Source organism: Sinocyclocheilus grahami, unplaced genomic scaffold (assembly GCF_001515645.1).
Source record: "Sinocyclocheilus grahami isolate Dianchi unplaced genomic scaffold, SAMN03320097.WGS_v1.1 scaffold629.1, whole genome shotgun sequence".
In the NCBI taxonomy this organism is placed as follows: Eukaryota; Metazoa; Chordata; class Actinopteri; order Cypriniformes; family Cyprinidae; genus Sinocyclocheilus; species Sinocyclocheilus grahami.
This window is the reverse complement of record NW_015505808.1, coordinates 335,080-358,498: the sequence shown is the minus strand read 5'-3', so window position 1 is coordinate 358,498 and position 23,419 is coordinate 335,080. Positions and strand designations below refer to the sequence as shown.

Here is a 23,419-nt window from a genome sequence, read left to right as displayed (position 1 = left end):
TCATCAGCTGTCAGCTTAGCAAACATGGTAATTAAGAGCCGCAAATTTGACAAAAGCTTCAGCGCTACACATATCTTATTATATTACAAGTTGCCTTGCAGGAATTCCACACAAAAGCTACTGGTACTGAAACGAGGGCAACAAAACAGGGATCCTACCCCTTTCGTTCATGCACTGCTGAAAGCCAATGCAAAATTTACAGCAGGCCATTTATTTCATATGTCAAAATAACCCCGTGGCCTTGTGACTTCTCCATGTTAAGGTTCGCATGCTCTTTGGCTTAATATGTGTTAAAAGTGCACCGTCTTGCAGCATGGCATCGGCAAGTGTGCTGCGTAACTGAGGTGACAAAGCCAACAGATTGAGAGCTGGATTTGTTCTGCACCTGGGGAGGAACGAGAGCAAGAGGGAAAAAGGTGTGAGTTGGAACAATGACGTGGCCTGGCCAATTTGATTTGTCCTCACTTACTCTGGACAGACAAATGTTTTGGGTGTAAACCGTGCAGCAATGCAAATGAACAAAAGTATTTTTGCCTTGTTTTCCAGTAAAAATATCTACACATTCTTATAACAAAATACATTTACTTGAGAAGCAAAATAGAGTTGTTTAGTTTGTATTTCCCCCTTACTCTATTAACATAGTTTAAGCATAAATCTAACTACGCTTAGAGAGGTTTATGCTTAAAAGATTGCATGTATACTTTTGCTTCTCAATTAAAAATCATATAAATTGCATTATCACATTTAACTCCCAAACTCTACCTTTTAGAATAGTTCACCTGAAGTACATCAAGATTTACATGAGTTTGTTTCTCAGTCAGATCAGATTAGGAGAAATTTAGCATGACATCACTTGCTCACCAGTGGATCCTCTGCAGTGAATGGGTGCCGTCAGAATAAGAGTTCAAACTGCTTTCAAACAAATACATTGCTTTTTGTTTTACAATACATTAATTGATGAACTAGAGTATAATGTTGATTAATTGTGCGTTATTTTAATGTATTTATTAGCAGTTTGGACTCTCATTCTGACGGCACCCATTCACTGCAGAGGATCTATTGGTAAGCAAGTGATGTAATGATGAATTTCAACAAGTCTGTTCTAAAGAAGCAACAAACTCGTATTTAATTTTGTGTGTACTATTCCTTTAAGGAAATGTAAATGTGGAACAGCAGGGTAAACAATAGCACAGCCAATGTTAACAGAATCTGTTCCTCAGGTGCTACAGTAGCAATAGTGTTTAAACAGACAGGTTAACTTGGACTGACATAAGGGCCTAGTAAAAGTAACTGAATAAACATGCTGGCAATGCTAGTGACGGCACTTTGCTAATGTGCTAAATCTGACACTATGGGAACAGGGCTCATGAGTTTTGATGAAATCAGCAGATCCAGTGTCCTACTGTTACAATCGTCTATGTACCCTCACTGGCTTCACTGTATTTTAACTAAACATCTTCTCCTCTGTTGCATAATTACAGACCCATTGTCCACAGTTGCAAGGGTATTTAAAGAACATGTTTACATTAAATAAGTGAAGAGATAGTGGGTAAAATGAGCACAGAACAACCTACTAGTGATACAGACGATGTGGTCATTTCTTGAAACGTATCGTCTTAGTAGGATGTTTTCAGGGTTGTAGATCTACATTCTTCCTAAGGAAGCAGAACAGCTGTAGTCAATCTATAATTTCATGTCGTTTTAGAAGATATCGTGCAGAGGTCTTTCCTGCTCCATTTGAAGCCAGAAATGATTCCATCTGAACCAATGAACTGTGCAATGAGTGTTAAAACTATAATGTCTCAGTCGTATATTGTTAAACATTTATTATTTCATTTTTACAATCATTTGTAGTTTATGTATATGTCGTTTGGGAATTTCACTTTATTAATCGGACTAAAAAAAATATGAGTTTATTTCACATAGGAGAATGAAATCAGACACAAGCCTTAATGTAGCAAAAGATCATTTGTTTACTTTGCTTTTCTCCATTTAGTTGTGTTTTTATCATCTACAGAATACAATTACTGCACGAGCCATCATATTCTGATGTCAGCTAAAGCTAAATGTTTTTTTTTTAATGAATTGTAAAAAGTATTTTACGATTTATGGACTTCTCATGTTTCCATCAACGACATCTGTGATACATGTAGACATAACTAATGTCTTGAGCAGGCGCTCAATATTTGCACATAAAGTGGAATAAGCAAACAGAATAATTTGGGGCATCTTTTTTTTTTAGGCAAACACACACACACACACAGTTACTCTATAAACATATCGGCCAATGTAAATTGTCACTTCTATAACAATGTACACAAAAAGCTCATCGGCATTCCTGTCCAGAATTGACCTTTGAATTGGAATCACATTTATATAGTTTCAGTATTTACAAATATTTACATTGACTAGAATGTAGTAACGACAAACAGTGTTGCTGTTGTTCTGTAAAAGCCACAGTCAAGCCTGGGGCCGGCTGCTAAAACACTGTGATAAATCTTTAAGCAAGTCATCTAATTTTTTTCCCCCTTAAACTGGCCATAACTTTCAAAAGTTAAAAACGTAGATTGGTCTAATTTGAATCTATAATATAAGACTGATTACCACTTGGCTAAATGCCAGCTGGTCACACTAGTTCTTAAAACGTAACACTAACTTAACACAGTGGCTGTGTTTATGCAACTGGACCCTTCAGGATCTAAATAATACAAATTAAAAGCATGAAAATCTCAAGCAGCAGTTGTTTTTAAAATCTTATTGTTCTGTATTATTTTTGTATTGATATTTTAAATGAACCGATTTTTTTTCCTGTTCTATTATAATGTTCTACTATAAAATAATGTTATTGATCATTACTACATTGATGTAACTCATCTACATCTTGGACGAGAGGGAGTTTAATATAAACACAATTGCTTTTGTGAAAATATCACAAATACAAAATAATCATCTTAAAATCTTCCTTTTTATATTTTTATTTTATTGACACTTTGCAAAATTAGCATTTACATTTAAATACTTTACACATTATGATGCATTATAATGTACAACATGCATGTCTGAAATGGTATGTACATTTTTATATATACAGATGTGTCAAAAAGAGGTGAAGATTGTTTTAGATGCTACATAGATTAAGGCTAGGATCATTTTCTGTCTTTTCTCAGCTAAATTTCCAACTATATGTATGTGTGTGTGAATAAATATACAGTCAGTAAAAAAAATTGGCAAGTACTGTTTTTTACAAGAAGCCTTACTGGGATGTCCGATTTAAAGAAAGCGCAGGTCTTTTTAATATTGCCTCCACTGAGAATGACAGAGACTCTCCTGCGGTGACCTTGGTGCTCCACGGCTTCGCTACAAGGTCCTTTCCTGCTCTTTCTGAGCTTTTGAGTTCCACTGTGTCTTTGGCTGTACCCACCCTGAACTTTTTCGCCGCTTCCTCCAGCAGTTCCTTACAATACGGCCCATTCTTCTCTGGATTCTTGTCATTGAGTGTCTGCTGTATGAGGGAATGGAAGGAGTTGAGCTTCATGGACAGTGTGTGCTTGGCAGTGTCTTTGCTCATGTTGTTGATCACATGCTCATAGCTTCCTGCATGTGGAGGAAATGCTTGTCCATACACCCTCTTAGGAGGCGAGAAGGCTGAACGGGCACTTCCGTTCTGGCCGAGTCCTGTCTGAGCCTCTCTGGGCCCCAGCTGGAGGTCACACGGCTCTGGGGCCACTCGAGAGCCCTCGAGCCTGGACACAGCAGGCTCCTGCTCGGGCGGGTGGCTCTCGGTGGAGGTCATCATCTTTGGATCCCAAACAGCTCCAGGTTTCAAGTTCTGGACTGCGGTGGCGTTCAAGAGACACTGCTGGTATAACAGGGCATCGCTAATACCGCTGCTGCCCCGCGGCCACATTGCGAAGCGCGGTGAGAGCGGGTACTGGCGGTAGGTGGCCGCTACACTGACATTGGAGGAGATGAGCTCCACGTTAGCTGTCGTCCCACCTGTGGCAGCATACTGCAGGGAGAGATCCAGACAGCCGGGCAGAAATCCGCAGAGATCTTTGGGAGAAGGTTCGCCCGTGGAAGAGGCCGAGGAGGATGAGAAGGCCGTCTTGTAGGAGTTATACTCAGCAGCATGGACCATATTACCAGGGAGGAAGAGCGAGGCAGAGCTGGGCTGGCTGGACTCGAGAAGCTCCCGTTCTTTATACTCTCGTTCCAGCATGATGGTTTCCAGCTCCTTGTCGGCAAAGGCTCGTCTCTTCCTCATGCGGTCGCTTAGAGGAGGGGGCAGAGCAGGACTGGCACCCAGAAATGGGTCGTTCTGAACTGGACGATATCCTGTCAATGAAGAAGATGAATTTAGTTTAATTTACATATAACAACAGACAAGATTTAGGCCACTTTTTCGGTTAACTTTTTTTTCTCCAATGGAGTTTCTAGTATACACATTAATGTGTTGGTTAAATTTGGAACATCAATAATATCATGCACAATTTTTATTTTTAATTAGTGCTGTCAAATGATTAATCGCGATTAAAAGCATCCAAAATAAAAGTTTTTGTTTCGATAATATATGTGTGTGTTCTGTGTAAATTTATTATGTATATATAAATACACACACATGCAGTAAATATTTTGAAAATATTTAAATGTATATATTTATATTATATATAAATATATTAAATATACAAACATAATATTTTTTTCTGAAATATATACATGTGTGTGTATTTATATATAAATAATAAATAATATTTTTTTTTTTTTTTTTTTTATATTATTATTATTATGTATAAGAAGTTAAACATGTGCTGTACTTGAGAGAAGCTTACGCCATGAAAATATCCAGAGAGGAACCAAGTGAGTTATTTGAAATGGACAGAAGTCCAAGAAAGGCTGAGAGAAGCGGAAAAAGAGGAGTAAAATTAGTTTCAAAAATAAGGAAAAAAGGGTGAAAGGTCAGACTGATCAACTATCAGCTTTTAACATCAAGCAGGAAAGAGTTTTCAGTTTGTGCATGCAATTCATTTTTTTTAACCCACCTTCTAAAATACTTTTTGCCAGCATGGTTGATGGACGGATGTGTCGCTGATATATACTTCTTCTTTCCACCGGTATTTGCTTCCCGGATATTCCCTTTTTGTCCTAAAATTGAATGATACATATAGTTGTAAGACATTTTACTCTTAAAAAGTGGTAATCTTGTATCAGTTTATGTGTTTTTTTTCTTTAGCAGTAATGTCTTGATCTGACAGACTACTTTTCCCCCCACTTTGTCCCGTTTTTACCCTTACATTTTGTTTCCTCAGTTTGATACTAATGACAAGAAACGGTCTAAATGGCCTGTTCAGAACTGCATTAGTTTGCGTGCATTCACCTCTGTCGCTTGCTGTCTCCGCAGTGCGACTTGAGCAGCCATTACGCGCTGTCTCTCCACCACCAGCAGGCAGTTCGCGCACTGGCAGTCTCTCCAGCGGCAGAATCTCTTGTGCCCCTTCAGACAAGACACCACGCCGTGGTTCCTACAGCGGGCGCATTTCGGAGTGCGGCTCAGTTTGCGCTGGTCTCCAGAGCCGAGGTTCAAGCGGCTGGTTTTGTCATCGTCTTTGTTCCCCGCGTCGTCCTCCCCGGTGCCGGTGAACACCGCCTGATCATCGCTCTCCGTTTCCAGACCCTCCACGTCGATCTCAAACTCCGTGCCAGAAAGATCCGTCATTTTCAGGACGCGTGTAAAGAGATGCTGTCCAGAAAAAAAAGAGTTATAATTAGTAAATTATTTGACTAAGTCTATAATACATATTTTCAACGTGTCAATTCATTATTGTGATTTCTACTTTTTGAGTTTTCAGAGTCAAATTAGATTTGCATCAGTAATTCAAATAAGTTGGAAATTAAAGTTTTTAAATTAAAGTACCAATGAACTTATGTTGGAATATTTTACAGTGCATTTTTAGAATTTTTTTTTTCAGACACTTACCTTGCCAAAGTAGACCAATAAAGGATGAGTGAATATCCAACAGTCTCTATAAGACCCAGCGCTGCTCCAGGGTAAATTAGGCCACCCTCAAATATACATCAGTGAGCGACATTTACTCTACCTGATCTGTCACTGCGATGTGATGAGAGCCTTTCTCAGCCTTTCAACTCTAAGATCCGCGCAGCAAATCTGCCACAGCCAATGGGGAAGCTCCGCTCACAACGAGCCAATCAGGAGACGGAGCGTGACAGCATGTCCCGATTGGCTTGATGAGAACGGAGCTTCCCCGTTGGCTGGAATCGGAATCACTCTCTGAACAAAGTTGATAATGGGGTGAAGTTACAAATAAAACATTCCTAGGAAACCATCAATTAATCACGGAGAACACTGGGGGGTTCAGCTGTTTAATAGGTCTAGTTTCAAACCCCCATGTCGCGGCTCACACATGCATTATTTATTACTAATACTTATAGGTATATGTTATATTGAATCATTTTTCCAGCTTAGACACGGCATTTAGTAGCCGCTTATTAATAAAGGAATATGTCATTAAAATAAATAAATAAATACAAACTTGAGACTTTGGCGGATGCTTAAAGAAAACAATAAACCTTTTCATATTCCGTGATGGGTTTACATTTATATAATTGCCCATGCATATACTATTCTGCTATATAATTCTATAGCAGAATAGTATTTGCAAGTTACGTTGTAATATTTCGTTAATGTGCTTGCAGTGGCTAAAGTAACCACTAATTGACAATATTCAAATTACAGCTGGTGAATGCAAAAACTGGCCATGGATTTTCATTTTTATTCAAATGCGCCTAACAGCGTTGCCATACAGGTGTTTTTGTTTGTTTGCTTTCAGATATTATATAAATATTAATTATGAATTAGACGTGACCATTAATGTATTCCTTTTTTTTTTTTTTAGCTTGAAACACATCACATCTTAAAGCACTGAATAAATGTTTTAAATTAAATGACTCATCTTGTTAATTAAGACATTTGTCTGTAGGCTATTTAGGCACGTGCTACATTACACTACAGTATATTTTTTCACATAAAGATTGCAGTTCCGAGAGACCAATTTAATTGAATCATTAGGTGCGGTTGTCTGACAAATTAGTTTGACTGTTAACAAGACACTAGAGCTCTTGTTACACCAATTCATATCTTTCTATGTTGCAGCTGACAATGCCCAACCCTTGGCGGATGCATTTACACACAGTTTTCAGCTCTAGATAGAGCGTGATATGATAGTTGACACAACAAGCGATACTTAAAAAACATGGACTAAGCATGCGGGAAGGCTACACAAAACACAATTTTCTTTGTTCCGATCGACTTGCCATGTGTAATGTTTCTCAAAACAAAGTCAAATCAACTGACACTAAAGAATGTCACAGCTACAGTTCGTGATGGGTTTGCAGCATATGCGGGACGTGGGAGAGTAACGCTTGTTTGGTTTAAATAAACAACAATGTGGAGTTTGCACACAATTTTTAAAAAGGCTTTCTAATCCAAAGCGGTATTTTGTCCAAAATTGTCCTGCGTATTGTAGGTCATGAAGAAATGTCCGTCACCTAATTTGTCGATATATTTAAATATGTGACCTTATAATGATCTTGCATGTAACAGTGGATTTTTTTAATGTATTAAATAATTAAAATAATACTAATAATACAAATAACAATAGCCTAATTGACTTTATTGAAGGCGCTTATACACTCTAAAAAATGCAATTGGGTTGTTTTGGCCCAGCGGTCAAATAAACATTTAACCCAACCGCTGCGTCAAAACAACCCAATTGCTGGGTTTGTCCCTATTTTACCCAGCACTGGGTTGTATTTAACCCAGCATTTTTTAGAGTGTATGGTTATTTTCAGCACGAATGAAAACGCGGATAGACATAGGCCCATATTCCGTTTAGTGGACAGCTGTTTTTTCTTTTCTTTTTTTGTTGAAAAGATGCATTTTTTTAATATTGCGTCAGCTGAATCATCGACACCCACGTCTAATACAATGCATAGAACATGCTGTACATCCATCTCTCAAAGCCTCGTTTTTGTTCGTTAAAAAAACCATGGCGCCTATACCGTGAATATATACATTCATTAATTTTTTCGTCTATATTTTCATAGGCCTATATATTAAAAACAATAAATTGATATACTATTATAACCAAATGTGAACATTAAAAGAGTTTATTTAAAAAAATGTTCGTAGGCTACTAGTCTATATTAGATCCAGGGAAATGATCTCATTGGATTTGGCACCACATTTTTATTTAAGGCCTAAGCAGGATGGTATTTATTGGGTGATTGTGTGGTTACTGCTTAATTGTCTGTCAGGTCTTGCTCGGTCATCTCTGTTAGGCTCACATGTGGTGAAGATGTCTGCCGTGCAGGTGCAGCTTTGCCACTCGCCCTTCTTCTCTCTTAATTTATTAGCAAGGTTACGGCCAGCAAACCCAAGTGCTACCCAGGGTGCAATTTCCCCACGTGGAATGCTTTGATCTTCTCTTTTTCCTTCTTCTAAACACATATGACAATGCCAAACGGAGAAAAATCGCAGAGTCTTTATTGTTTAGCGATCTCAATGCGTTAAGATTGATAGAATATCCTCCGCAAGTGGTTGTTTTATTAGGCTACCCAGAATTCGTCTCTTTGTCATCCCGTTATTTCGCTGAAGTATGGCTATATAAGTTTGCTGATTAGCTTGTGTTGAGAAGCGATAGAGGCCTATGTGCGCACTCTAAAAAATGCTGGGTTTTTTCAACCCAACTTTGGGTCAAATATGGACTAACCCAACTTCTGGGTTAAAAAATTAATGTAAAAATGTAACCCAACGGTTGGGTTAGTCCTTATTTGACCCAAAGTCGGGTTGAAACAACCCAGCATTTTTTAGAGTGTGTGTATCTTAGCCTGCATCGTTTAGGACTTAGGTTATTCAATATAGTTTACTTTCTATTACAATGAAAATGCAGGTCCATCATGGTTCAAACGCCCTCAGAGTCAGACACGTTCGAGGATATTTATTTAATAAGTGACAGGCCTTCTGGTTTGGTTGAGGGTGTGGCACACCTTACACACTGCAATGTAACCTGATCGGAGTGTAGACTAGAGATTTGTGAGTTGACTGAATTCCCTGTTATGTTAATAGCATTTGAAGACTTTTGATGGATCGGCAACACGTGCAACCTGCTGAATGCTTTACCACTCATAATTTGTCTGTCGGGCTGATGCATACGAGAATACAGGGCCTTGTTGACTTAGAGGCACAAATTCAAATATCAGCATTAAAAGCTGTCGCTCGGTTAAGTCAACAGATGTGTTAAATAGAACTGCAACACCTGCAAACTCGAGCGACCGCTGGTTTAGCATCACATAGTACGCTTATAAACAATATGAAACCTAAACGGGGTGTCTTAAATAAGCAACAAGTCACAACAAAACGCCATTTAGTTCAGAATGAATGTTTAAGTTATTATGTAAGATAGTAGGCCTATAGCTACATTAGAACCTGAGTAATGTTATGTTTGACTTTTGCATAATTAATATATAACCTAAAACATATAACCTGGGCCTAGTTGTTTCAGACTGTACTAGATAGGAAATTATAACAACTTTAATGCTGCCATGTCTTCTTTTGTAATGTACTGTATAACTATCACAAGGTGACAGTACTGAGTCATTATTGATGTTTAGTGAGGCATTTCTGCACACAGCACACTTTTACTGGAGGCAACAGGGCATCAGAAATATATTTCCGTAATAAATAATAATAATACAGTATGAATTATATAATTTGACGAAAAGATGATGAAATAATTCTTGATGTTTTTAACATGGAGAATTAGATTTACCGTAAGTGACTTTAATTTAATTTAATCTTGAAATTTCCCATTAAAATAATGCATTCTAAACATATTGTTTATTTTTTTTATTGTTGGTGTGTGGATTACGTTTCTACGAGTAATGCAAATTCCCCCGTCCCTCACTTCTGCCATAGTCACGAAATGATTATTAAGAATGTCCACTAGATGGCGCAGTTAGCTCATTTTTCTGCTCATTTCGTCATTGAAAAACGCAAACAATTCGATCCATTTAAAAAAAACTTAGTTCCAAATATAAAAATACACTGTCGTGTTCCATTTATAAACATATTCTAGATTTTAAAAAAACTTTAAAAAACAAAGTTTTTTGCTCTTGTTTATTTTTAAGAGTTTGTTTTGTTTTGCAGATATCTAATACATGTACGTATTTGACTGAGATAAACACAATGACAGTAACAGTACAAGGAAGGTTTATTTGCCATACTTTTACATGCAGGACTGCTGGAATATTTCTACATTAAACTGTTATCAACGGTACATTTCATGCAGAGTGGAAATAGAGATCACTGTGCTCAAATATATTACGTTATTCAGACTTTTTGGTCAAATAATAGTACCTTAATGATTTCCCCCCAAAAACTAAAGCTAATGTTATTCCACACATGATTAAGTTGGCACAACAACCTCAAATTTGGTAGAAATACAATACCTTAAGTAATGCACTGTATATCTTTTCAATGCGCTCCTAGATGAGCAGTGTCTCTTTTGTATCATTTCAAGAAGCCATTTGAAACATATTTCACTGCTTTTTTCCATCCACCTATTGAAACCGCTTAGGAGTTAGGAAGAAGTGTTCAGGATCCTGGAGTCTGAGGAGTCAGATCTTTCATCATACTCCTCATCTGCAGCATACATGCTCTGTTTGACAATGACAGGACAGCTTTCCTCCTGGATGCTGATTCGATGTTCCTCGGTGGGCCTGCTGGTGAGGAGCGGTGAGCTGCGGATCACTCCGGCTGAGGGGCCTGAGAACGGAGGGATGTACTGTGAGCGCAGCTGATACTGCTGCTGTAATGTCATGGTATTCCACAGAGTCACATCATTGTGCACGAAGGGCCCAGCTTGGCCACGGCTCAATGAATTTCTCAGCATGAGGGGGTATCGAGGCGGCTGGGGGAAGCCGTGCTGGAGCGGCAAAGAGTGCTGTCAAGTATAGTCAAGAGATCAAGCTCCTCTGCTGCTCGCTACACTCGTGATGAGAGGTGTTGACTCTTTAAGACGAGGATCCACCTTTCGCCCCGCAACAAAGAAGTGCATCAGGCGATCTGACACGCACTAACGAATAACTTCTATTTCTCAGATCACGGTCACGAGCAATTTACATTCCCCTGACACTGGATGCAGGGAGGAAGTCTCGCTTTTTTTCTAATTACAATTAGAATTGTGTGCAACATTTTGCCGATATGCAACCCTCTAATACAAACAGCCTACATTTGACATTTTAACAAATACAATTAGATGTGTGATCTGCGAAAGCTCGAAGCCCTCCTAAGGAAGTCAACATAAAAGGTTTAAGGGGTTTTAAACGTTTGTGTTGCACAAACAGCTGTTATTAAGTTTTCAAACGTTTTTAATAAACCGCAAAAGTTATAAGTCAGATCATTTCGGTAACCGAGCGCAGTCAGGAATAGGATGGTACATCAACAAAACATAAGCTAGGCTACTGTTATAATTTGTTATGTAATTACACATTTACATGCACACAAAACAAGTAGGATAGGCCTATATCACAAACAATGTTTTGTTGAAACAAATCGGCTACGTGAACCCAACTTTAACATAATTAGAGCAAAATATCGAAAATGAAATGAACCAATGAAAGTAATTGAATAGGCCTAATTCGCAATATTTGAAACTAATTCAATTCAGAATATAGGTTTTAACAGGAGTTCATTTTTATACGCATACTTGTAAACCCGCGGAAAAATAGAGAGAATATAATTAAATAAACAATAGCGATCTATAATTTTCACTGGTTGTTTGAACTCGGACCCACGGCAATTTGTCAGCATTATATGAGGCTCTTAGGAGTGAAGTCATTTCAAGAATTACCTGGGAATGTGGAGAAGAATTCACATAACTGCTGTGCGCTTTTCATGAAAATCCTGCAACCACTTTGGTATTTAGTTTAACCACACGCTGTGAATTCGAATTAAACAGGCGACAATAATATGGTGGTTTGCATTTGAATGAGCTTTCAACTTATTCCCATGAAAAATGTTGAATAGTCCGACATGCAACAAGAGTTAATTGAGCAATATGATTTGGACGTGTACCAAATGAATTCTGGAAGGATCAGATGAAAAAAATAATTGAATCAAGCTAACTGGGCAATGTCATCTACATTAAACAAGTCCATTTGTTTTGTGCACACAGTAAACACACATAGCCTTTAAATGCACTTTGGCGCGCGATGTAGGGTGTAAATGGCAGCACATCTTTCTTAAAATGATGCCCATCGCTTTTAAAGTCCATGCAGTGAAACTCAACACCGGGCACCATCGAGTCCCGTTTCTGTTCCTAAATGGGTTTATTCAAGCACGTAATGGGATCCCGGCAGCACAACTTTGAGAACTGGGGGCCACGGTAAACTTCACCACATGAACTCGGTTTCCAGGGCTATTAAGCTTTTAATTGGAAAATAGCAGATGAAATTTCAGGGTGACGATAAAGCCGCATGCAGTCTGTGTATGGCGAGGGGAATTCACACCAAGGGGAGTGAGAGGACAACACAAATGCTAATACAATTATTTATGTTTCTCACCAACACTGCAGAAGCTGAATACATAAAAAAAATTACATTTTCTTTACACTTTATCTCCAATTTTTTTTTTAAAAGATAAAAAAAATCAAACAGAAATAGACTGTAAATATATGTCAATATATATATGTAATATTTTTTCATTAAAAGTATTTTTATGTAAAATACAGTTTTTGGTGTTGAACAGGATTTATATAAGTGTAAATAAAGAATCAAAAGAGGTGAACACTAGTATATAACACCATCTAAACGAATCCTCTAAATGTAAAAGGAGTACAGTTCTGTACATTTGTTAACAAATATAATGCTTTATTAATGCTTTAAGTGAAGAATGTATTTGATAAACTTGTTCTCCTTTAGTCTCACATGAGATATAAACAAGAATAAAATGAAATAAGCATAAAAATCAAACCAACCAACCAGTAAAGAAATAAATATCATGAAGCCAAATATCTACACAAACTAATACTGTCTTTCTTTCTACATGGCATTTTTAATGATTGAATCAATTAATGGGAGATCATTTTATTAAGCACTGCTGAGAGGACAAGGTGAAGCGCATTGTGAAAATACTGTAAAAATATCCGACAGACATGGGAGAGAATTGAGAGAAGGCAAGTCTGGTGTTTGGACAGAGAGAAACAATACTCCTTACAGAAATAAAGTTTCAGGGTACACTCTTAAAAATAAAGGTGCTTCATGATGCCATAGAAGAACCTTTTTGTCTAAATGGTTCCATAAAGAACCTTTAACATCTGAAGAACCTTTCTGTTTCACAAAAGCTTCTTTGTGGCGAAAGAAGGTTCTTCAGATTACAAAAAGGTAAGAAAGAGACGGTTATTTAAAGAACCTTTGACTGAGTGGTTCTTTGTGGAACCAAAAATGGTTCTTCTATGGCATCGCTTGAAGAACCTTTTGAAGCACCTTTATTTTTAAGAGTGTAATAATGCCACTATTCAAAATAAAAGGTGAAGGTGAAAGGTGATAATTACTATGGCTATTTTCTGTGGTTTAAGGGAACAACTATTAGCAGCACTAGACTGAGGTTTATCTGGAGCCCAAAGCTGTTTCATACTCAACTGAAGAACAGAATAAAGGCAGTAAATGTCCCGGGTCTAAGATCCAAGAAACTATGAGCTGAGTATGTGGCACCAATTAAACCGATATAGTCAATATATAACAATATTTTTATAGATTTTGATTTCTGCATTTAACTCAGCTATGCTCTTTTATTTCATTTGATTGCTCCTTTTGTACTTCTTGTCAGGTTTGATTGAGGTTTATAGTGGTAATTATGTATAGACTCAATGTTGAGTCTGTGAGCTGTCCATCGAGAGCCCAATCGGCTGCTCTTTCACTGCGGCACTCTGACAGGCAGCCATTAGTTTCAATGTCGTGAGTAATGACGGGACATCTGTCCAGTGAAATGTCTGGTTATTCTCTCTATATGCGCAGAGCCTCCAAGGGTACCCAAATCACTGAGACTCTGACAGGACCCACACCTCCCCGCCACACCCTCTCCATCTCAACATGAACAAAAGCAGTCAACAAAATAGTTGTCTGCCTATATAACCCACTCTAATGGGACTTAAATTGTACAACTTCACGCAACTGAAACTCTTAACTTAGAACAACAACTAAGACTTTGACAGTAACAGATTGACAGCTTCATATCAAATCAATCAGACTTTTTACGGATTATTTGCAGTGTTACTGTATTCATTTACAACTTTTGTGCCTGGGAAAAAGGGTTTCATATTCATCCCGTTACATCCACAGGTGCTTGATCACATTGTTGACATAAGTTGGGCATGAACTTGGGTCCTATAACAAAGCAATAGTTCATCCAAAAATGTAAATTTGCTGAAAATATACTCACCCCCAGGCCATCCAAGATTTGCTTCTCCATTGGAACAGATTTGGAGAAATTTAACTTTAATTTAAAATTTAACTAAATCACTTGCTCAACAATGGATCCTCTGCAGTGAATGGGTGCCAACAGAATGAAAGTTTGAACAACTGAAACAGCTAAAAACATCTCAATAATCCACTTAAAAATTCACAGACACACTTGTTTAAAACTGTTTTTGCTTGTAAATGGTGTTTGATCTGGACATATTTCTCTTCTGATTCAGACGAGGCGACTTTTTCACTGAAGGTAATATGAATAGAGGACATATTTTAGCCAGAAGCAATAGTTTGAAGCTAAAAATATCTTAATGATTAATGTGTTTATTACAAACACATAGCTTTTTGATTCTCAAGACATTAACTGATGGACTGGAGTTGTGTGGATTACTATTGTGATGTTTTTATCATTTGTTTGAACTCTCATTCTGACGGCACCCATTCACTGCAGAGGATTGGTGAGCAAGTGGTTCTTTTAGTCCCATTGATATGTTGGCAAATAATATGTAACCACAATATAGTTGTACCCAGGTACAGTATTTCTAGGCATCCAAACAGATGATTATATGTCAAGTATCGAAATATTTCATTTTGAATTAAATCATTGATTTTTTTACCATATCTTTATAAACATTACCGCAATATTGAATACTTTAACACAACAACCAACTGCATGTTCTCCGTAAATTTGACTGTCACGGTTTTAATAATGTTGCAATTTCTATTCTACTCTCACTGTCCAGGAATCTTCTTTAATATCTCTACAAAATAAAATGCATTCAATTCAAATAAACATATTATTACAGATTAAACTGGGCCTTGTTTCAGACCATACAGTCATCAAACACTTTTATGATGGCGTCTTCCTCTCTTAAATCCAAAAGCCCTGACTTAAGAAAATGCAGCACATGTCTCCCCCCCTCCAGTATGCGCTGAAACTTTGGGACAGGGGTGGCTTTATTTTTCATGCAGCCGATGTGATTGATGGCACAATAACAGCTCAAGGAAAACAAATCCACAGACACTTTTCAGGCTGTCGCTGGAACACAAACCTGAAGCAGCAACAGAAGGACACGGCGGCACGCCGGAGCCCAGTGCGGACAGCCTATGATAAAGCGGCCTTCCTTAACTAAACTCGTAAAGCACGGGACAATAAAACTCAATCTTCTGTAAAATCCAATTAAGTCATTATCTGACTGATTGTATCTTTAATTGAAAACAGAAGTGACAGTAAATTTCTGTGATATATCAGGATCAATCGATACTGCTGTACAATCTGCTCTCCAGAAGTGATTTATAATGCCAAAGCCATATAGGTAACTCCACATTCTTCTCACTAAAACCACTGGGGGATGAAATTAAGAGTAAGTGCATTTAATATAAAAAAAAAAAAAACAAGATGGTCAGGTTATTGATTACAGCAGATGGGGCAGAATCGAATAAATGTTTTCAGGGTGCAGAGCAAAGAAAATACAAGTAATTTTCATTTCAGATTTTATATTGCGGTCTCAACAGTCAAGCCTTGTGAAAGTCAGTCATCAATAATGATTTTATTTCCACTGAACATGAGAGCATATAAACACACAATTGCAAATTAGCTTTTGTATTGTTTTACAATCGTAACAATAAAAACAAATTTGTAACATCATGGTGTCAGTGAACAAGAGCTCACCACATCATGAGCAAAATACAGTAAGTATGTTTACACAAAACCAGCGTCTGGAAAACAAATTAACAAATGAATCAAACTGTGAACTGTTGGTCTAACAAAATTGTACAAAATCAGTTTAATATTAGAATATACAGTATGCACATTCTTACAACATTTTACATTCATTTTTAGAAAAAGGCTATTCATTTAAGTCTCAGTTAGCTATTTATTAATACTGACTTCTATGTAAGTGCAAAAGAAATATAGATGCAAGCATATTAAATGGCCCTCAGACTGATTGATTAATTTTAATTAAAAATTAAATTTTAATAATAATAAAAAAAATAATAATAAAAAGTACAAATTAAATCACAAAAAATGCATTTAACATGGATATGGTTCATTTTTATCAGATCTAAAAACCGAAAAATATTTTAATTTTTAGTTAAATGTACTGTCATAACAAATGTCTGCAACAAACTGAGCTTAAAAGGAAAGAAAGTTTTGTGTCCCTCTTCTCCTTTACCATTTATTTGAGACTTGACTGAGGACACTATCTGTGCCAACACCATTCAAATCAAGGGCACAGCTTATGTGGGGGCGTGTTAGAACGAGCCGTTTTAGGGGGGCGTGGCACAATGATGCACAATCAGCTTGTAACACTCCAAAGAGAAAGGAAAACTTGAAATCGCATCATATGACCCCTTTAAAACAAAACCTTACAAACCCCAAACTTTTGAATAGCAGTATTGGAAACACCCAATAACAATCATAATTGTAAAAATGGCTCAGAATTTAAGTGTCCAAACATTTTTTGGGGCCATTGTGTTTATAAGATAATCAACATGAAAGTTACTCTTTGAATTCTGCCAAACAAAAAAAATCTGTGAACAAGCAGATTCTATGAACAGAACACAATGTTAGAGTAGAAACACTGATGTCACAGCATTTCATATGTTGAGATTATCAGCTTCTCAAGTCAAACCAAACAGCATTAATTAAATGTATGAGCACAGTGCTGTCAGTTCTCAACATTACAACAAAGTAAAGACAGTGCTGCCTGTTATGAATCACACACTGCAGTAAGTTCTGGCTACTTTGGCAAACTCACTCAAGCTGAAGATACGCATATTGAGCCAGACAGACTGCTGAGTGAGCACATGACTATTGACGAGTCTGTACTGTACTGACTTTCTCCAGTGCCTGTGTGCAGACCGATAACTAAAAAAACAGCAACATGATATTACTGTAAACATAAATTAAGAAAAAAATTATTTTAGAATCAGATGCTCTGGTTGACATTAAATAAACTCTGATAGTTATTAGCAGTGTTGTGGGTAACGCATTACAAGTAACGCGAGTTACGTAATCAGATTACTTTTTTTCAAGTAACTAGTAAAGTAACGCATTACTTTTTAATTTACAAGAGAATACTTTTTCAAATAACGCAAGTTACTTTTTTTCCCCAATTTACTGATTGACAGTTCTCCTGTCCCCATGATGAGAGAAATCAGAAGATGTTACTGTAGTCGAAAAATAAATATGAATATGCATTAATTCCTCTCATTAATTCCTTCAGTATTCCTCAAAAAGAATAAAAATAATGCAACTCAGAATATGATGCAAACCTGCAATAATTAAATGTTAAACAACACAAATATCCTTTATGTATTTAATCCCATTCTATTAACCAATGTCTTTGCTTCTGACCTTCGATGATCCAGTTCAAGCGTACTAATAAGCAAATATTACTCTAGACAAACATTTGTGTCTTTTTTATTGCTGAAGTGTTGAAATTTCTTCTTCTGCATTCTACTGTATGGACGTAAATGTACTTTCCCTTCAGCCTGAGGCTTATTCATTTCACTTTTGGTGTGAAAAGGCTTTTATATTTGCCAAAAATATAACTTTTTTATTTTAAAAACAAACAAGCAAGCCCTATCCAGATTTAAAACTAACGCAAAAGTAACGTAACGCATTACTTTCCATAAAAAATAACTAAGTAACGTAATTAGTTACTTTTTTTATGGAGTAACGCAATATTGTAATGCATTACTTTTAAAAGTAACTTTCCCCAAAACTGGTTATTAGGTTACATTTTTAACACCAAGACATAATCATCTGCTTAAATAAATTACTTTATATAAATGTAAAACCCTAGCAGCACAAACGTTATAGTTTCCTATAAACACACATAAAGGTTTGTGCATTGAGCCAGGTCACCACTCATCTCAATATGCATATGATTCTAATACATTACAGTCTCTACTGAGTCTATCAAAGTTACGAGTGTCGGGAGGGGTGGCACACACAAATCCTGTTCATCTGCTTTCCTGACCTTCATAACCTGAGAAAAGGAGCATAAAGGCTCTTACTGTGCCTCTCATCCCTTCTTGCCCTCCCTCTTTTTTATCTGCCTCTCCTCCTCTGCACTGCTCTGGTGTGGAGGTAATTAAGGGGTGCTGGCGAAAAGGAATAATTTTTCTCCTCATTAACTTCCTGATTGGTTTCAGGCTACAAAACTTTGCGCTCCGCCTACAGTTTGTCACCAATTCCAAACTGGCCAATCGTTAATACTAATGTTTGTGTAGCTAAACTGCGCCGGCGCTCTCTGTACAACAATAATACATGGAGTGAGGGTGAAAGAAGAGGGGCTGGAATTAGTCGCGGCTGTGTTAATTCTGAGGGAGTTCATCAGGGGGAAATCTATGGTGTAATTGAAGGGAAGATCTCGCGGGTGAGTGGACAGGTCGTTTGTAGGGACAATAAATCAGCTGTGGGGCTGTTTGGCAAGCGGACATGTTCTGTGTCATGGCTTCGTTGCCTTTGATTATCATTGTATTAGCACTTAATATAGACTAATGTTAGATCGGCCTTAAACACTCTGTAATACAGACAATCAGGCCTTTAAATGTGCAGATAAAACCAAATAATAATGAAACAAGTAAATGGATTTCTTTGACTTATAAAATACAGCATATATTCACTATAGTATTATGACTTATGAAGAAATATCTCTCAAACCATCACACCATCCTGATGAAAAATAAATAAATAAAATAACCAGGCTATGCTAGTTTGCTGGTCTTCCAGGTTGGTTTTTAGAAGGGTTTTAGGCACTTTACAGCTCATCATGCTGGAAGACCAGCTGGCAGCATAGACCATATTAAACCAGCTAAAACCAGCTTAAGCTGAAGTGTTTCAGCAGGGCACACATTCAATAAGAAAAACATTTATAAAATCTTCACAAAGTTGCCAAACAAGGCATTTCCTACACATGGGCACTAACACGAAAAAATAAAATAAAAAAATCACACGTCTGTCAAGTCTAAAACACTTGAAACAAGAGAGGATTTACTTTTCTGTATGCCAAAAAAGAGCTTGTTCTCCCATCTGAACTTTTGCCCTATTCACCCTTGTTCGGCTGACTATCTTAGATTTCCAAACTATTAAACAGTCTTTGTGTAGTTTAACAAAAGGAAGCTTTTTTAAAAAAAGAAAAAGAAAAAAAAAAAGAGCATGAAAAGGGGAGGGGAAACAGTGAAAGAAGCTCAATCATTTCTGGCAGTTTGGAAAAAAGTGAACAAAAGCCCAGATGTGAGAGAAGATGGCAATTCAGGGTTGATCTATTGTGGATAAGCTCTTTCCTCTGCAACTCATATACTGCCAACGCTGGGCCATGAGGGTCCATAATGCCTGCACTTAGATAAACACACATAGTTGCGTAGAGATAGTGCACACAGGCGCTCACACACACACAGACATACATGCTTGAACGTGTATACAGATACACTCATACACAGATACGCTTACAGTGATTAAAAATAAAAATAATAGTTCATTGTATCAGTCTAAAACTCAGATGTATCAGTCTAAAATCAATCTAAAACTGAGTGTTAAGAAGTTATAGGCTGATATTAGTGGTAGGTAGGTAGGTAGTTGAGATTTTAATGCCATGTCAGCAGCAGAGGCTTTTGTTGTTGTTAATTTTCTACCAATTACATAACAGTTGTATTAATACAACAGATAAACAATGTGTTTACAATTCTAAAACAACTTCTTGTAAGATTGTATTAAACAAGTTATTAAGAGAGCTTACTATATCAAATTTCCATCTACTAGCATTAAAAGCTGAGCTGTCCAACAAGACATGTTTAAGAGAAGCTGGTATTAGTGATTTTTTAATTTAGCAATATTATTAGATATTGGATATTTAAATAAACATGCTCATTCATCCATACTTTTGCATTTTACACTTATATAAACACTAATAATAGACTGTTAAATGTAATATTTAGGCAATCTCAAAATGAATACTCATTTCCATACTGTACATTATCAAATATTATAATAAATATAAAACAATTGATTTTAGTTTTAAGTGTTTTATTTTTACTAAATAGTAATATCAGCCATTATTGGTTATTAGCCATAAAGTTATAGTTTTCGGGAAGAAATGTAATATCAGTGTATCCCTACCTATGCCAATGTTGAACCATATTGCCTTTCACATAAACCAAACTCCTAATCTTGCCCGGTGGACTTGGGTGTGCTTCATTCGTGCATTCTTAAATTTGGAAAACCACTTTCACAATAACCAAAGGGGCCAAAAGCTATGAAAGCACCCTCACAAACAAACACTCACATCTGTACGACATGACTTGGCCGAAGATGTGCTGAGGGGAGATGGAGTTCCCTCAAGGAATGACATGCACGTCTCTCTCAATCATTAGAGTCGTGGCAGGACTTAATGGCGCAGAAAACACAGGCCTACAGCAAGGAGGTGGCACTTTAAACAGCTGCTGACTCCTCAAAGAGTGAACGGCCGTGGCTGCTGCAGAGAGACGGATGTTGTTTTCTGAGTGGAGCTCTCACTCATAATCACATTGGCACTGGAGTTTGAAGCACTCAAGGGACGTGTATGCAGAAGTGTTTAACAGTTAATGACAAACCAAGCAGACAAGCGTGAGCTTGCACATAAAATTCTAAATGCATTTTTGCATATTTCATAGCACCTTTAGATTTCTTATCTATAGGTGGCACATCTACAGTATTATAACAAAGTCCAACTAGATTTTGAAGAAAATGTGAGTGGTGTGGCGGTTTTATTTATGGAAAAAAAACAACAACACTTCATACGGATAAAAACATAGACATGCATCATGTAAATGTTTGTTTATGTTAACTTTATTAATGAAAGAATCCTGAAAAAAAAACGTATCATGGTTTCCAGAAAATATTAAGCAGCACAACTGTTTTCAACACTGATATTAATGTTTCCTGAGCAGCAAATCAGCATATTAGAATGAGTTCTGAAGGATCATGTGACACTGAAGACTAGAGTTCTGGCTGCTGAAAATTCAGCCCACATGTGAGTACATCGGACACTCCAGTCCCCATTATCGGTCTATTAGAGATCTGCATGAGTGGCCTGTAACGTCTGACAGGAGGCATCATGCCAGGGTCAGAGGCTAATTAAACACATAAGCACCTCCAGACCTGTATTGTTCCCCAATCTGTCCCCAGTCTCAAAGTGTCTCTGAGAGAATTGACAGGCCCTCCTCTCTGTTAAATCACTGGCACTGATACAGCGCTTTGCTGTTCCTGCAAATGACCTGTCCGTCTCTCCTGGCCTGCGCTCCATTCCGTCGAAACATTATGGATATACTATAATGACTTGAGACAGGATCGATGATTTGGGGGATTTTGTGTCATTATCTTTAAAGGAGAGAAAATAATCACAAGTGCAGAATAAGCGGTGCAGGCATCAGTTAGCACGGCTGTGAGGGAGACTAAAGCCCCACTGGGTGAAATAAATGACTTAATAGATTCAGTTGAATTAATTATGTTACGCTCTGGGTAAAGGCTGAATATGACCATAACATTCTGGTCAAGAATGAATGTCCACTTTCCATTCCTAATCAAAACAAATAAAATGCTACCACAAATAACCAATTCTTTGAAATCTGTGTGGAAAAGAAACCAGCAACAATGAGGTAAAGACACAAAATATGCCTGCTTTTTAACTATTTAGACAAGATTCAATAACTAAAGATTCCCATAAAATAAAGCTCTCAGCAGCAACTATGAAAGCATCTTTTCTTTAAGTTGTTTTTTAAAAAGGATTTTCTTTGATGATTAAAAAATATCAAATAACTTCTAAAACACCTAGGAAATAAGCCAGTTGTAAGTTATTTCTAATATGTTGATTTGGTGCTCAAAAAACATGTACTATTATCAATGTTGAAAACAGCTGTGCTGCTTCATATTTTTGTGGAAACCATGATACAATTTTTCAGGACTCTTTGCTGAATACAAAGTTCTAAAGAACAGCATTTATTTGAAATATAAATCTTTTGTATCATTACTTTTTACTGTCAATCTGGATCAGGCTAATGCATCTGTGCTGAATAATTTATTCTTCTTCTTAAAACAAAAGTCCATGCTAAACAGTTGAACACTAGTGTATATAACCTGAGATTCTAGGCTTTCTTTCACACAGACAGTCTCCTGAGGAGGACAGTGTGCTAAAGAGAGCAGAACCTTTAGCAGCAGTCATTACCCATTTTATCTCCTCAGTGCCTCAGGCTAGTGTTAATAGAAATGTTGTACAACACATTACAACAGTGCTTGAGCCTGGAGCAGCCAATTACACTGGTATTTAACTGATCCATAGAAAGAAAAGACAGAGCATTTAGCATCAGCACTGGAGAAGGGAAGACAGCATGACATGGAGGAGTTACTGACTGTGCGGTTAAATAACACTCCAGCCAGAGATTTTGCCTGCAGGCCACTGATTCACCCTCTGATTTCCTTGACTCAGATATGTCAGGCATTACCAATTCTTTCAATTTTTTTGGAATGCATTATGTGGCACATTAGCCACCCTTTTCATCTGTATTACTAGCATACTTACGGTCAAGATTACAAAGGTTATCAAAGTGCTTGCTTTGTTTTGTTTTGTTTGTAGGTGGTGAAAAAGGGAAAACCTTTCTCCTATTGATCTGAGATCAGAAGGAGTAATAGATAAGAACTGGCAATTATGGAGAGTACAACAGAATAAGCGGTCACCAACTGACATCATACAACAGTTAACCATCATTCCTATAAAATCGACAATAAATTTAGGGTACATATATGCTATAAGATAAGCTATAGCTTCTTATGAACTCTTGCCCTTCCTGTAACCCTAGCCAGGATAGTGAAACTGTGTAACAACCAAAT

General features: G+C 37.1%; 1 protein-coding gene across 3 annotated transcripts in view; it reads right to left on the bottom strand.

Moving 5' to 3' along the window:
- Positions 1-3,237: 3,237 nt before the first annotated feature.
- LOC107558032 (doublesex- and mab-3-related transcription factor 1-like) overlaps positions 3,238-23,419 on the bottom strand; it is a 36,262-nt gene continuing 16,080 nt past the window's right edge. The window contains exons 1-4 of one of the 3 annotated variants that reach the window (XM_016241631.1): positions 5,975-6,032; positions 5,375-5,737; positions 5,040-5,142; positions 3,238-4,335 (exon numbers count right to left, since the gene is read on the bottom strand). In XM_016241631.1, the coding sequence (XP_016097117.1) occupies positions 3,254-4,335; positions 5,040-5,142; positions 5,375-5,713 (1,524 nt within the window). In that variant the 5' untranslated portion in view covers positions 5,714-5,737; positions 5,975-6,032 and the 3' untranslated portion in view covers positions 3,238-3,253. Of the gene's footprint in view, positions 4,336-5,039; positions 5,143-5,374; positions 5,738-5,974; positions 6,033-23,419 lie in introns of those variants that run through there. The other 2 variants (XM_016241632.1, XM_016241633.1) reach the window with 2 other exon arrangements.